Below are 16,590 nucleotides of genomic sequence, written 5' to 3' on the forward strand. Positions count from 1 at the left end.
GCATTATTAGTGTCTTGCTTACTAATGTCATAGAGATGTTCATATATTCGCCTCTTAAACTTCCTTGGGGTCTTCCTTATGTAGAAGGCTCCACAGGGTTTACAAATGGCGATATATATGACCCCCACGGTGTCACAGTTTGAGAAGTTGTTAGTTTCTAACTTTGTGTTCCTCTCCATTAAATACAAACTCTCCCCCTGTATAACATGTGAGCATTGGGAGAAAGCTCCAAACTTAAAAGTGCCTTTCTTCTGCCTACCCTGCTTTGATTTTCTATATTCCAACATTTCCTTAATATTTTTCCCCTTCCTATAAGTAAATTTCAGGGGGTCCTTGAATAACAAGTCCAAGTCAGAATAGTCCCCAAACTTCCCCCAATTTCTAGAAATAATGTCTTTAACCAAATAACTGTCAGTACTGAAATTCAAGATGAAATGACTACTCCAATTTGTGTCTGAGGTAGGGGTATTCTCTGTGTTGGTTACAGTGTGTTCCAATACCCCTAAGATGGGACTAAATCCCCCCTCCCATTTTTTACTTCATTCAATACTTCTTCTATTAAAGCAAGGGGGTAATTTATTTCCAAAAACATATCTTTCAGTTTCTTACTTTCTAAATTGAAGTCCCTATCCAGGGACGTCATCCTACTACTCCTAATGAACTGCCCTTTCAAAATTCCTTTCTTTTGTTTGAAAGGGTGTGCACTAGTGTAAAACAAGTAGGAGTTTGAAAAAGTCACTTTTCTGTAAACATTGGACTTAAATTTTCTGACTTCGGGTATCTTTCCAATCATCACATCCAAATATTGTAAGTGTTCCCTAGAAAAGCTATGGGTGAATTTAAGGAAGTCATTAGTACTATCGACGTACTCGATAAATTCTATTAGTTTCTCCTCAGGTCCAGTCCAAAACATACAAATATCATCCAGGTAACGTCAATAGTATTTCCAATATTGAGAATATATAGAATGAAAAACAAACTGCTCTTCCCAAATAGACAATACCAAGTTAGCGTACATGGGGGCACAATTGGCCCCCATGGCTACTCCACTTGAGTGCCTAAAAAAACTCACCTTCGAAATACAGAAAATTGTGTCAGTACCAAATCCATTAAATCCATACACACCAAGATACTGTTTTCATCAAAACTTCCTTTAGTTCTAAGAGCTTCTTCGAACCATTCGAACCCTAACTTGTGAGGAATGACATTAAATAAATCCTGGATATCTAAAATAACAAAGATGAGTTTGTCACTGTAAAGGTCATTGTTGATACTTCTCAAAAAATCCCAAGAGTCCTTCAGAATGCCCACCTGCTCAGACCAGACCCTTTTTAACCTTAGGTCCAAATATTTAGCCAAAGGGTAAGTTTTAGACCCAGTGGCTGCCACAATTGGTCTGAGTGGCGGGTTATCCACATCCTTATGGACCTCGGGTATAACAAAAATAGATGGTACTATTGGTTTGTCCATAATTAAAAAGTGATAGGTATCTTGACTAATCATGTCTTCATCAACCAGTTCTTTAAGAATAAAATCAATCTTCCTATGGGCTATATTGATTTCGTTACGCGAAACTCTAGAGCATCTGTCTGTGTTGTTCAACATATCCAACATCTTGCCTGAATAAATAATACTGCCCATAAGGACAATTCCCCTTGTCATGTTTCATAACCCTGACTTGGTGGTTGTTCCTTAAAGAATCCAGGAGGGCGTGTTCTTCCTTATTCAAATTATATTGTCTTCTTTTCTTATTCAGACCCTGTCGAAGCTCCCTTTCTACCTGACTTTCAAAGTTTTTGAACTGGGGGTGAAGGGGTGGATTGTAAGTACTTTTCCTCTTAATCAAGTTCGTGTCCCCCCCCTTTTGTGGTGCATTAATAATTCTATTTTTTTTTCTCGAAAACAATTTTAAATAATCAGAACATTCGTAATTTGACTTCTGTTACTAGGTACAAACTTCAAACCTTTACTAAACAAACTAAAGTATGTGCAGTCGATGTCCAGGCTACTATAATTGTATATACTAAAATTGTGATACTTGTGCCTGTACCCCTCGACTACTATACTGTTGTCTTGTATCAAACTATGAGTGGGGCTAATAGGGGTTAGTATCTCCTCCTGTTTGAATATTCCCCCCTGTTGGAGTAGTAGTTGGCCGGTGTTCTTTGTTTTATCCTCTCGGATCTCCTCAGTGTGGGAAAATCCAAAGGGTCGTGCAAGTTGTACCCCCCCATAGCTTCCCCAAAAGGATAATTACTATAGCCCCCTCCATGACCCCAGTCTCAGTGGTCCAAATCTTCTTCCTGTAAATCATCGCCCATATGGTCAGTGTGATTCCTGTACTGATGCTTAAAATTGTTTTTGGGTTTAGGGTAACATTGTTCTTCCCTATATTCTTTGATATCCCTATCAAGCTTCTTACATTTCCTGTTAAATAAAAATTTACACTTTTCATCAATATTTCCTTTCACCTTTAAGTATATGGATCTTTCTTCTTCCTCAGTAAATAGTAAATCAGTGGTAATTTCTTTGCTAGTTTTTTCTATATCTTTAAGTAATGTGTCCATTTCTTGCTCATTATTTTTAATGATGGCCCGCAATATATCCAAATCACAATGATTAAAAAATTTAATGAGTTCTTTATGGAACTCACTACCCTCTTTAACATTGTTTGGATACTTATAAATACATAATCATTTGGGCACAATGCTCTTCCCAATAGACTCTTGTAAGTAACAGTTATCCATATTTAAAGATTTGTATCTAAGCATTAAATCATGCAACAGACTCACATTCATACTATAACTGTTACCTTGGTTCAAATTGAACCTTTGGTTAGTATCCTCACTAGGTACAGAAAAATTACACCTAGATTTTAACCATCCCTGCACAGATGATGTTCCCCCAGTTCATAGACTCAGAGTATTTTGTATTATTGTCAATACGGCTAGAAGCCGAAAAAAGTCACCTTGGTGGAAATTGGGGGAAGTTTGGGGACTATCCTGACTTGGACTTGTTATTCAAGGACCCCCTGAAATTTACTTATAGGAAGGAGAAAAATATTAAGGAAATGTTTGAATATAGAAAACCAAAGCAGGGTAGCAGAAGAAAGGCACTTTTAAGTCTGGGGCTTGTTCCCAATGCTTACGTTATACAGGGGGATAGTTTGTATTTAATGGAGAGGAACACAAAGTTAGAAACTAACACATTCTCCAACTGTGACACCATGGGGGTCATATATATTGCCATTTGTAAACCCTGTGGAGCCTTCTACATAGGGAAGACCACAAGGACTTTTAAGAGGCGAATATACGAACATATCTATGACATTAGTAAGCAAGACATTAATAATGCACTATTTAGACATACCACACTTTGTAAAGATTCAGTTTTTGTTTTTTTTGTCATAGAAAAAATAGAACAGGACCCTCAAGGTGGTCCCTGGGAGACAATGATAGAGTACAGGGAACTATTTTGGCAGTTGAGCTTGGAGGCCAACAGCGAACCAAGCTTGAACTTGAATGATTATATTTCTTTAGCCCCTGTCCTTAAACTTAGATCTGCTAAACTATAATGCTTTTATTTAGCATTATTTCTTGACCAGTAGATGGTAGTGTTTTACTAGTTTACCACAGTGGTTTTGTTTCAACACAATTTAAAACTTTGGTGTAACAGATCTTTTTTACTTATTTCTGTTATATTACATTTGATGGCCTGCATTTTATGTATTTACATATTAATTATGTGATTCAATGTTTTTTAAAATCTGCTTTTTTAAAAAAATCTGTTACTGTGACAAATAACTGTTTGTTTTAGGAGTTTTTATAGTTGCATTTTTACAGTTGCACTTTGAATGCACTACATTCAATTATACTAAATGTTTTAATTGGTTAATTGTTTTGTCAATGGGAAGGGAGGGTTATTTAAGGAGATTACTAGCTTGGTTAACTAACTGCGGTGGTGGTGCTGCGGTAATGTTGTCGACTCACAGCAAGACGTTGTCCGTTCGATTCTCAGCTAAAGCGTCTTCTGTGTGGAGACGTGCGTGAAGGGGCGTACCTTTGTTGAAGGTTGTGCATCAGGGCTGGTAACCCGGCACGTGAAAATCTTCTACCAATCATTAGCGGACCAGAGTTCCGCTGTGGCGACCCCTAACCGGGAAAAAGCCGAAAGACACAACACAACAACTAGCTTGGTTAACTATTCATTCTGATGAAGTCTAAGGACGAAAATGCAAGTTATTGTTTTGTGGAGTTAAATAAATCTTTTTGATTCACTGACCTGAAGAGGCGTTTTGTTTGCTGGCACTGCAAGTGCTTTGGTTTGTAGTGATCTTTGTCATATTCCAATATAGACTACCCCTTTTGTGGTACAACTACCATCCCCCAAAGCTACCCTAATCGATGGATTACTTACACAGACATCTGTCTTTTTCAAAATTAAACTACATTGATGGCATGAACCGCATTTCCTTGTACCCTTCTGAACATCTTTGTATTTTGGTGTTCGAATAACTGTTTTAAATTCTTGCCCATCTTAAATACAAAAGAAGGGGTCATGCCCAAAACTTTATAGACTCATCAGTCTTAAAAATGCTCCAGTTTCTTATAATAATGTCCCTTATATTTTTCACAGATCCACTATAAGTAACCATTAAAGAATGTGGAAAATTAGGTTTGGGTGTAGTATTTATTGTAACTGACCCACTGTTTGTCTCTCGTTGTACGTGGTTATCTCAACCTAACAGTGGTACATATTTAGTACCCTACCCTTGAGAAACTTGAAAAGGTAATATCTCTCAAAAATTCAGGTGGGTAATCCCCTCTCTAAAAACATCTTAGTCACCAAATCCACTTCATGTTTGAAATAATGGACATCAGAGAACATCTGAGTTGACAAGCTGACCCTTAAATATTTTGCGTTTAACATGCTTCAGATGGCAACTATGGTAATCCATGTAACTGTTAGACGAAATGGGCTTTCTGCAAATCTTTGACCTAAAACAACCTCTAGAAATGTCTTTAAAAATAGTAACATCCAAATAAATATATGGATTCCATAGTATATTGACCTGTAAATGCCAAAAAAGAGGTAGTGTTATTTAAGTAAGACACAAACCTTGTGTGCATCTCTGTATCTTGTTCCTTCCATAATAAGTATGCTAATTCCTGGAATAGGAATTTTCCAAGACAAAAATCTTCTCCCACCCATGTAAACTAGGATTGTATATATGGGTGCCCAATTTGCACCCATTGCTAGCCCTTTTACCTGTCTGTAATACTTTCTCTCAAATATCATAAAATTATTAAGTAAAATTAATTCCATCGAGTCTATGACAAAATTAATAGCCAACCCATCAAGTTGGGCGAGTTCAAGAACGGCTTCTTGAAATAACTAAACCTGTTTGGTGAGCTATAGATATAAAAAGATCTACAACATCAATGGTAGAAAAACTAGCAGAACTGCTGAAAAATTATACCTTGATTTTAGAAATAAAATCCCAGAAGTCATTTAACATATACTGATCTAAAAGATTCCTTTAAAATACGATCACCATAAGCTGCTAGGGGATACATTTTTGAGTTGTTTGCTGCCACAATTAACTGGTAAGGTGTGCACCTAATGTCTTTGTGGACTTTAGGTATACCAAATAAAGTTGGAATGTGGGGGGGATTTATTAACCAAGAACCTGTGTGTGTCCATATCAATAGTCCCCTGTAAAGGTGGGTCTTCAAGGAACAAATCAATCTTTTTGTCTTTTTGTATGCTACAAAAATTTGATTTCTGGACACAGTCTCATTTTTCTCAGTGTTCTGTAATATATTATATACATTACATGTGTATTCAAATGTATCCACTATAACAATTCCCGTACCCTGATCAGGTTTCATGCATTACTTCTCAGTTCATCCATAACATCCTTTTCCTCCTTTGTCAGGTTGTAAAAACCAGGTAAATGAGAATATTTCAAATTATTCACAAGCATTTTAAACACTGCTAAAATAGGATATAAGAGTGGATTATATACACTCTTTTTCTTAATATTTTTAGTACTGATATCTGATGGGCCACAGTTTTCGCTATCATTTTTGCCATCCATGTTAAGCATAAAATTTAATTTATGATGGTATAAGTTCAATTTTTGGTATCTGCAATATCAGATCTAGGTGAAGGGACAATCTTGAACCCTTTGTTAAAAGGGGAGAAATGTGCTGGAGTGATGGTTGAATTGATATAGCTAAAAATATTAAAGCCCTGTTAGGAAATATAATACCTCCATTTGAACATGTGATTCCTAAGGCGTTGTTATATATGGTATTTCCTAGGGACCTGGTTCCATCTATTAGTTCTTCCAATTGTTTTTCCTCTTCACTTTGCCCCTGCCCCATCTTTGGAGACTAGGCCCAGGCTGTGTCAGGGAATTTGCTAAAAAAAAAAAACCTTCCCTACCCCGATTCTCAATCCTCTCAGACCTCCCAAGTGGAGGAAATTCTCTTTCTAAATTGAGCCCATGTGTGTGTTCTGAAAATCCAAATTCTGGAAATTCTCAGTCTGTGATTGTGACTGTGATCTAAGAGGTGAATTATTCACATCATAATGATTTGCATTTGTCCAGTCTGCTACAGCCCTCTATGTACCATGCTTATAATGGGGTGCTTTGGGAAGTGGATAAGCTTTAAAATTAACATATTCTGCCTGGTCCCTTATCAACTTTTATGTTTCCTCTGTAAGTTTGAGTTAACCTGCTGCTCAACTTTATATCCTTTCATATTTCGAATTGTTATTATCAAACAGTAAAACTTCTGTAATACATTTATTTAAATCATTGAGTTCTACTGAAGTTGTCCTAGAATTGAAGGATGAAAGCACTCAACTATTTTTTTTTTTTATAATTGTTCAAGAAATTCATATCAAATGTTTTTCTAAGGTTCCCTGGTTGTCTAGTGATGTTTTTCTAAGTTATTCTACATTTCTTTTGATTTTCACAACCTTTTGGACTGGAGATACTGAGTCTCCGGTGCAGTTCAACACTACGTGAGCTTGGTTTGTTTTTTCTTGAGTTTTATGTGTAAGCTGCATGGTCACACACTGGTTTGATTATTTTAAATTATTTGATTACAGTCAAATGACCATTTATATAGCTTGTTAGGAAGTGGTTGTGCATGAGTATAACAAAAGAAGTTGAATGAAATTGTAGTAGCCAATATTTATTTCACATGAATCATAATCAAACATTATAACAGCAGTACACACTGCGAAAGATGTTGGGCAGGATTCACGATGGCTTGCACGGAGTCTAAGAGTCGTGTAAGACTCCATGCAGCCATCGCGATCCAGGAACAGCCCGAAATCCCATGCAAGAGACAGCTAAAACGACTCTTACATGGGCAGGGCGTGGATATGCTAATCACCCCACTTGCAGCCGAAAGGCATGCAAATGAGGTAGATTAGCGATCCACGAAGCTGAAACCAGCCCGTGTAAGAGTCGTGTTAGTTGCAGAAATGTACTCAGTTGACAACTGAGTACGTTACTGCAAATAACACAACGGAGCCATGACAGCTCCAAATAAAGTGTGCAAATGTTGCAGTCAGCATGCCAATGGCCAAATATGTGGCCAGTGGCATGGTAACCCGATGCAAACATGAAATAAAATTATTTTTTTTTTTTTGGAGATCGGCGATGTTTAAACGCAGCGCAACCCCGCGCAAACGGGCTGCGCTATATAAAACAGAAAAATAAAGGTTTGAAACCCACAAATGTGGGTTTCATGTAATGCATGGATTTGCAATGCAGAGACTAGCAGACCAAAAACCACATGGCCACCGTCTAGTGGTTGCTAAGGGGGGAAGCTGAGTGTAAGACATGTAACTAAGCATTAGTAGGCAATCTTATGTAAATGAGTGGTAGGATAGTGAATCACACTGTCACATAGCAAATGAGCACATTCCGTGTAGTGTAAGAGTTAGATAAGGGGGAGTAACAGAGTAGGAGATAGGTGACATCACAGGGGGAATATCAGGAAGAAATCAAGCTCATTAGAGCAAAGTGGTATGTGAAAGATGTCAATAACACAGCATAAAAAGAGGAGTGTCAACAGATAAGCATGGGAAAGTCAAGAAATGGAAGGTGTACACTGTGGCCAACACCAAAGTTTCTTGCTGTACGTGCATGTGCGCGTGTGCGCGCTGGGAGCTGCGAGTAAGATAGAGTGCGCGCGTGTAAGGCAAAGTAAGCATGTAGGAGCCTGTTTAAAGATCTGTAGACCTGTTTGCACTGGTGTGCATGTGTTTTAATCTGAATAAGCAGATTCTGGTCCGTGTAAGCATGTGTGCGGGCGTGGTAGCCACTGTGAGCGTGTTTTCGCTGGTATGTGCGCTGCTCCCCCTGAGGAAACAGAGAGGAAAAGGAAGCAGAAGAAATAGTAGGAAACTAGCAGGGAATACTTGTATAGGTAGCAGGTGAAAACAATTAGAAGCAGGCAATTACACAGGCAGAATACAAGCCCAGCCCAGCACTTAAAACACTGCAAACAGCATTGCAGTGTGTGTCTCTCAAGAGACACTGCAAGACAGGAGTAAGCTAGTAGAAGTGAAAACTGAAAAAGCTGCACTCAGACCAAACATGCTAGGGGCTGCCATAGCTGTCATAAGGAGACATAGGAGACTTGCTGAGGGTGGTGACAATGGAAATGCTGCCAGACAACCCACAGTGAGGAGACGGAGAAGAGTGTACAGGCCCAGGGTCACCTACCAGGGGTTACATGAGCTGGAGATAGTGGAGCACTATAGAGTGGACAGAGACCTCCTGCAGAAAATTGTTGAGCTGTGCAGGCCACGCCTCATACACTGAACCAACAGAGGGGAACCCATCCCAGTGGAAACCAAGGTATGTGTTGGCCTAAGAATACTAGCAACAGGTACCTTCCAGAGACCAACTGGTGATATGATGGGGATATCACAGGCATCAGCCTCCAGGGTACTGCACCAGTTCCTGGATGCCATTTCAGCACATGTCGGTGATCATGTATATTTCCCCAATGCCCGTGAGGTATTGGCCAGCAATATGCGTCTCTTCCAGCAGATAGCGGAATACCCTGAGGTAGTGGGTGCAATAGACTGCACGCACATATGCATCAAAGCACCAGCCGGTGAGCGGGGTAGGGCCTACATTAACCGCAAAGACTTCCCCTCCATCAACTGCCAGGTCGTGTGTGATGCCCAGGGCATAATAATGAATGTGTGTGCTGGCTGCCCTGGGAGCTACCATGATTCCCATATCTAGCATTTGATGCAGCTGTACCAGACATTTGCCAATGGGGACATCCCACATGGTCACCTAGTGGGGGATGCAGGTTATGCACTGGAGCCGTGGCTGATGACACCCACCAGAAACGCACACACACCTGAACAGGAACGCCATAATGAGGCACACGCACAAACACGTAATGTAATAGAGTGTGTGTTTGGGCTGCTCAAGTCACGGTTACGGTGCCTAGACACATCTGGTGGAGCCTTGCAGTACTCACCAACTACATGTACCCAAATTGTCATAGTATGTGCTATGCTACATAATATGATCCTGCGAAAACAGCTGCAGCAGGACCAGCATAGGGCCGGGACAAACAGCCCCCCACCATTGCCAAGGTCATCACAGGCAGAGCGTGACTCGGAGGAGGAACAACCTGAGCCTGCCCCAGTAGGCAGAAGGAGGCATGCCCAGTATGCCCTGGCCTTGGCAAAGAGGCAACGCATAGCACATACACTGGCTCAGTAGGAACCCTGGGAATGATACCCCTCTCTGACTCACTCATATAGTAACAGGGATGCCTAACATGACACAACCTGCTCTCAAACATGTACAGGGAGTGTAGTATGTGCATCCGACAGAGGCAGCCCTGCAGCACCACCTGAGGCATGATTGCCATGTGTTAAGCAATGTAACACCATCTAGTATATGCAAACATGAAGACCCAACCTAACATCTCACCCTCACCAAGCATGATGCCACACTATGAAGACAACAAGATCAAGTACAATAATTGGCTGAGGTATTGCTGTTAGCAAGGGGGAACACATGGCTGACAGCCTGGGCTGACATGCCAAGCAAGACATGATGCCCCACCTGCTAGGGATGGCATGCACCCAGCACACCTGGCTGTGTAGATACTGGCAAAGGCTGTTGTCACCCCCACTGTGCCTGGAATAGGTATGTCTGGAAACACAAACCCACCACCATAGGTAGCACAAGGAATAATAACCTGGACGTAATGCTACCCAACGCCAGAAGTCTAACCTGCAAGGTGCATGCAGACCAAACCCACCACAGCATGGAGAATGGTAATATGTGTTCTGTAACAGAAACCTGGGCAAGGCCCAGAAGAACACCCTAATACTACCAGGTTATGCCTCATACCATGCTCTACAGCTCCAAAACATGGAACAGACAATAGGAGTGTGGCTACCAGTAATTATCAAGAATAACCACACCCCCAGGTTGGTACCACAGCAAGAAGCAGCATGGACTATCCACGGTCAAGTAACACTGTCTCAAACTGTGTACCTGTTTGAAGCCTGCTACAGACCACACACACAAACCCAGGTACCCCAGCCAGCCTTCCTGAAGACACTTCAGAGTATGAATGTCTCAACAAATACCAAACAAGGCACACACAAAGTATGACATAGGTGGCAATCCATTATGTATGGAAGAAGTAATCATGGACCTAGGGACACAAGTGGACGGTAACCTGTCATGTGACACTCACATTGCCAAGGTGGCCAGGAAGACCTGCTATATTGCCCACCTTAATATGAAAGGATGCACATGTAGAGCTACAGAGGTCACTGTGCCCCCATACCCTTCCCTTATCAGGCCCATACGTGACAACTATGCCCCAGTTCGGATGTACCTTACCTTACACATGCAGCAGTCAGAAAGACCCCAAATGTACCCCACCAACAGGATAAAGGGTCCAAACATTGGACATCTGTAGCCTGGCTGAAGAAACCACAGCCCAATTCAGAAGCATACTGCACAGTCAGAGGTGATGTATGCCTGATGTACAAGGCCATGTCCAATCCAGAATGAATGGACATGCTCCACTGCAGAAACCCCAAATCCAGCAGACATACCACAGTGAGATATCTGAACCTTTACACATGGATTAATAGGATGTGCTGGAGGGACAGATCCATAACCCAGAGGCTCAGGACACTCTGGAACAGAATCCCAGTCCATGATAGGCTGAGCTCCACACACAAACTCAACAAGAGAAATCCGGTGAAGTGCATGGGAGATAGTAGGTGTACACTGGGGGCCATCCCTGTGTCACATCTAGGAAAGTAAACCCTACATGGGCATAATATGCACATTGCAAGGGGTGCTGAGACCCACACACAGTCTGTCCATGCTCAAACAAGGCCAGAGCAGATAGCCTAGTATGAACCTATGAACCTATGATGATACAAATTGTGCAGGACACAAAGGATTATCACACAGCTGTCCTACCTGATGGTAGGAACCATGGTGATAATCCACAGATATGCTCTGCAGCACTCTAATATCACAAACAATACACCAAACCCACACACATTGCCAACAGCCTACCGAACAGATTCCTTCCAACCTCCCCACCAGCACCTAACTGCCAAATATCTATCCCAGGAGAGTGCTGGCCCCCCGACATTGCAGATGCTGAGGTAACAGCCAGCATCCACAAAGCACAGCACACAGCATCAATGGTACCAGATGGTGTCCTGGGTTGTGTCCAACAAGTACTGTAAGAAGAATGGAACAGCAAATATCATTACTGTGCACTATCAGTCCTACCACAGGATATGTACCCAAAGAGCAGTGTACAGCAACAGTGGTCCCACACCACAAAGGGGGTGCCTGAATGGATACTGCAAACTATCACCCCTCAACCCCGACTATCTAGGTTGGCAAAGTAATGGAGAGGATGATCATGGATCCCATGAATAACAAGATTGGGTACCTACAGACATTGGACCCTACCCAGTGTGGCTGTCAAAGGGCAGATCCTGCCCCTTACACATGTCTGACTCATGTGAAACATGCACCAAGCCCATTGATATGGGGAATGTTGATCACACAGCCTATCTGAACCTTGCTAAACCCTTCCATACAATACCCTAGTTGACAGTATAGATAAGCTCACCAGCCTAACTATAAACCCCTATGCAAGTAGATGGGTTGCAAACCAGCTCAAGGACAGGACTGACCTGGCAGACATGCTGTAGCCATGGCAGACTGCAAACCAGGTACAACTGGCATCCCACAAGGCATGGTCCTGGGACCTCTCTTGTATGCTATATATGTCACATAGGTACAGGCCAACATGGACAGACTCTGTCTGAACAGGTTTGCAGAGGACTACAAACTGGCCACCATATCGGACCCTCCAGTTGACACAAGCAACCTACAAAAAGCACACATAGAAACACACAAGTGGTGCCACAGCCATGTCAACAAGCTAAATGCAGAATAGTGTATAGTCAACCCCTGTGGAAACACAGTACATGGTAAGAAATTACCACATAGGTGTTAACCCAGTAAGTACAGCAGGATAAATAAGAGACCTGGGGACACAAGGTGATAGATATCCTGCATGTGAAAACCATGTGTCTGTAGTGGTTATAGAAACATACCATATACCCACCTAATCATGAAGGTAAGCACAGCTTGGTTAGGGTAGGTCAATGTGCCTCTCCAGTCATCCATCAGCAGCCTCACAATTGTGTACAATGGCCCTTCAGGGATGTACCGTAGCAGACACCTGCAGCAACTGGAAAGACCACACAAATACCCCACCAGGAGGATCGCAGAGCTGTAACAGATGCCATGTGTCACCTGAGTAAAGAAACTGCAGCTCCACACAGTGCCATACTGCCTGGCTGGAGGTGAACTGTGCCTGATGTATAGAGCCATGACCAACCTGGTATCAATGGACATTTGGCACCATGTAAACACTGAATGCTGGTGACCTATGCAGTTGACAGGCCTGAACCCCAGCACAGACATAAACAGGACATGCTGTACCGATTGGTCCATAACCCAGAAGCTCACTCCACTCATGACTAAACTCCCACTACAGGATATCCAGGGAATCCCTCAGTGACTGTCATCCAGAGGAATCATGATGACTGGATGGGAGATGGTAGGTGTACCCTGGATATCACCTGTATGTCGCGGGTAGACAGAAGCACAGCACACTAACTGTGACATATGTCATGGAAAACACCAGTAAATGTGTGTTGAAGGACAAACACTCTCTGACTAGCATTACAAATGGACTAGGGCACATGGACATTGTTTGTCACTGTCCACACAAGTTGTGGAATACATTAACAATGTCGGACAATCATGTACTATGCTGTCCATATCTGAACAAAATGCAACATGGTCATATCTGCACAACTGGCCCTCACCCAATCTGGTGTGCTCACTATAAATATTACAAGCAGTGATAGGACTGAAACCGATTATACTGTCCACCACAGTGAAAGTACTGCACCAGTACACTATACGACAATACAACTGTTTGGTCAGCAGGAAAGGATGATGACAACTGTATGCAAACTATTCCATGGCGACCCTGCAGGCATAGCATAATGCCTGTTAGGTTCAGACACAAAGCAGTTGGGCAGTAAGAACACAACCTGATGTCCAACACTCAACTGTACATGTGATATATAGATGGCGTCTACACACAAACACAAATGTGGTGGTCCACAAATCCCAACATAAGGAAAGGTCACACTGGGCATGCTCGCACACTTAGATAAATGAGATGAGGCAGTCAAGAAGCCATACAAACTGCGAACTGGGCATGCTCACACACTTAGGCCATGTCACAGTTCAGCAGTTACACACACACATATCTGGCATTTCTATGTGTTAACACAGGAACCTCCCACAATACAGACATCTGCCCAGTGCACACAGTGAAGTTACAACAGAGACATAAGTAAAGTACTGGATCCCACTCATATGCAAACATCTTCCACAGTACACACGTTGTTTATAGAGATAGGGAAGGCTATGGCAATAAAGACCCACAAACAGTATATGAGTAACAGATACTTGCATCTGACAGGTAAACAGATGGCTGTAGAGTGCAATACCTGACTGTTGTCCCTAGGGAATACAGAAGGCCATCCACAGTGTATTTGGCGTTTGCCTCCACAGTACAGTAGGCCACTGTGCCTGTGCAAAGTTAATGCATAGATATGCTCTCCCCTGTACTGATGGATAGTCACAGATGTACATACCTCTTTATCCATAATGATGTCAGCACACTATACATATGTCAGGAGCAAAAATTATACCCAGTAATGTTAATAGTGCACTCCACTACTGCGTCTCTAACAAGTGTCATAACATAGTTAGGTAGGGGTTTGAATCCTGCAAGTGCTCAGTGTGTGTGTGGGAGAGTAGTGTGTGCAATTCCATGTGTATGAGAAATGTCCCTTTTGGCAACTATTACTACACAACACATGCTGCATATTCTACTGTTTAAACACTGATGATGTCAGCACCCTATATGTACAGCAGGAGAAAACAATCCCCCCAGTAATGCAAGTAGCGCGCTCTGCAAATGCGTTTCTCACAAGTGTCATAACATAGTTAGGTAGGGGTTTGAATCCTGCACGTGCTCAGTGAATGTGTGTGGGGGAGTAGTGTGTGCAATTCCACGTGTATGAGAAATGTCCCTTTTGGCAACTAGTACTACACAACACATACTGCATATTCCACTGTCTAAACACTGATGATGTCAGCACCATATAAGTACAGCAGGAGAAAGCAATCCCCCCAGTAATGCAAGTAGCGCACTCTGCTAATGCATCTCTCACAAGTGTCATAACATAGTTAGGTAGGGATTTAAATCCTGCAAGTGTCCAGTATGTGTGTGGGGGAGTAGCGTGTGCAATTCCATGTGTATGAGAAATGTCCCTTTTGGCAACTAGTACTACACAACACATGCTGCATATTCCACTGTCTAAACACTGATGATGTCAGCACCCTATAAGTACAGCAGGAGAAAGCAATCCCCCCAGAAATGCGAATAGCACGCTCTGCTAATGCATTTCTCACAGGTGTCATAACATAGTTAGGTAGGGGTTTGAATCCTCCAAATGCCATGTGTATTTTTGTCACACAGTTTGTCCATGTGTGTGCGGTGTTGTTCCCAATATTGCACGACAAACATTATATTAGTAATGTCAATGCAGACATGATGTACGTGTATTCCACCTACACATATGTACCTGTGAACTGCAAGTGTTCCCATGTCCGAAGCCTGCCTCATATGAATAGATGGAATGTGCATCAGACAACTGAATGACTGTGGTGTTCTGTGCAGGGGCTGCATGTGGTAAGTGACAATACAGTGTGGGTTGTAGATGGTGTCATCCCACCAGCGAGGGATATATGATTGGTCTGGAGCATATAGTCCACATGTTGGTGATGAACAGGTGCAGTATGTTGTCACCACTTGTGGGAGTGGTAACAGGTTTTTCCATAGCAATGCAGGGAATGAATGATAGGAACCCTTCAGATAGGGTCTTGCAGCTAGAATAATGCTCACACTGTATGTTAGGGTAGTCGCAGTACAACCATATAATGGTGTGTGTAGAGACCGTCATATTCCCAGTGTTGTCAGGAAGGTCAAGTGGGTTTCCTAGGTATGGGAGTGTGGTGTGTGCCAGGCTATGAACCTGAAGGCAGTCTAACCCACTGTGTGTTGCACATGGAGAGGCTCTGATGCTTTGTGCAGTGCCACCAACCTGGGGGTATGTGTATCTGAGGTGCCTTTTGATACATCCCCCCTGTTTTGGTTTGGTGCATGTATAGGGGATGACAAGCATGGTATCAGGAATGACCTGGCACTGATGGTGTGCACCTGGGAGCCTTGTACCAGGAGTCTGTTACTGCATGGATATTGCTGTACCCCATGCTAAGGACAGTTTCCACTGCATGCATCTTGAGGTTTACACTGCTGCTGTTGAGTAGCATTGCTATTAGTGTCCCATCCCGTGTGATACCCGTGTAGGTGGCTATGTAATGTCAGCCTTGCATACAAAGGCACTATGTGTGCAGCAACAGCCTCTGCCAATATACAAGGGCCCATGGGTGACAGGTGCAAACTATCCCAAGCAAAGCAATGTGGCTTGTCCAGCATGTAATCCCACACTGACAGGCATTGGATCCCCTTTGGATGTCACTGAAAGATACGTTAATTGCAGAAACTGATGATCCTGTCTACATATTGTGGCAGCATTCATGGTGAGGGTGAGATGCTACTCAAGGCCAGGGACATACCAGTCTGTGCCACAAGCTCAGAGAGCCCCTCTATGTCCCCTAACATGTAGTCCAGGGAGGTGCATCAGAGGTCATACACACTGGCACAGACAATGACTGAGTCATACTTCTACATGCCTTGGAGTGACCGGTATGCTTGTGTTATGTGGTGGATTATAGTGCCCGACGTGCAGCTCAGCATGACCGTCACCTTGTTCAGCCTGGGAGCAGGACCTCAGTGTACGTGACGATAGAGGTACCTCATGTGA

General features: G+C 42.6%; 1 protein-coding gene across 1 annotated transcript in view; it reads left to right on the forward strand.

Annotated features, from left to right (window-relative positions):
• Positions 1-2,706: 2,706 nt before the first annotated feature.
• Positions 2,707-16,590, forward strand: part of LOC122808465 (uncharacterized protein K02A2.6-like) — a 37,282-nt gene continuing 23,398 nt past the window's right edge. Inside the window, exon 1 of the mRNA XM_044079424.1 lies at positions 2,707-2,728. Within this exon, the coding sequence (XP_043935359.1) occupies positions 2,707-2,728 (22 nt within the window). The remainder of the gene's footprint in view (positions 2,729-16,590) is intronic.

The sequence above is a fragment of the Protopterus annectens genome, chromosome 8.part0 (assembly GCF_019279795.1).
Source record: "Protopterus annectens isolate FY-2018-M chromosome 8.part0, PAN1.0, whole genome shotgun sequence".
Lineage (NCBI taxonomy): Eukaryota > Metazoa > Chordata > Ceratodontiformes > Protopteridae > Protopterus > Protopterus annectens.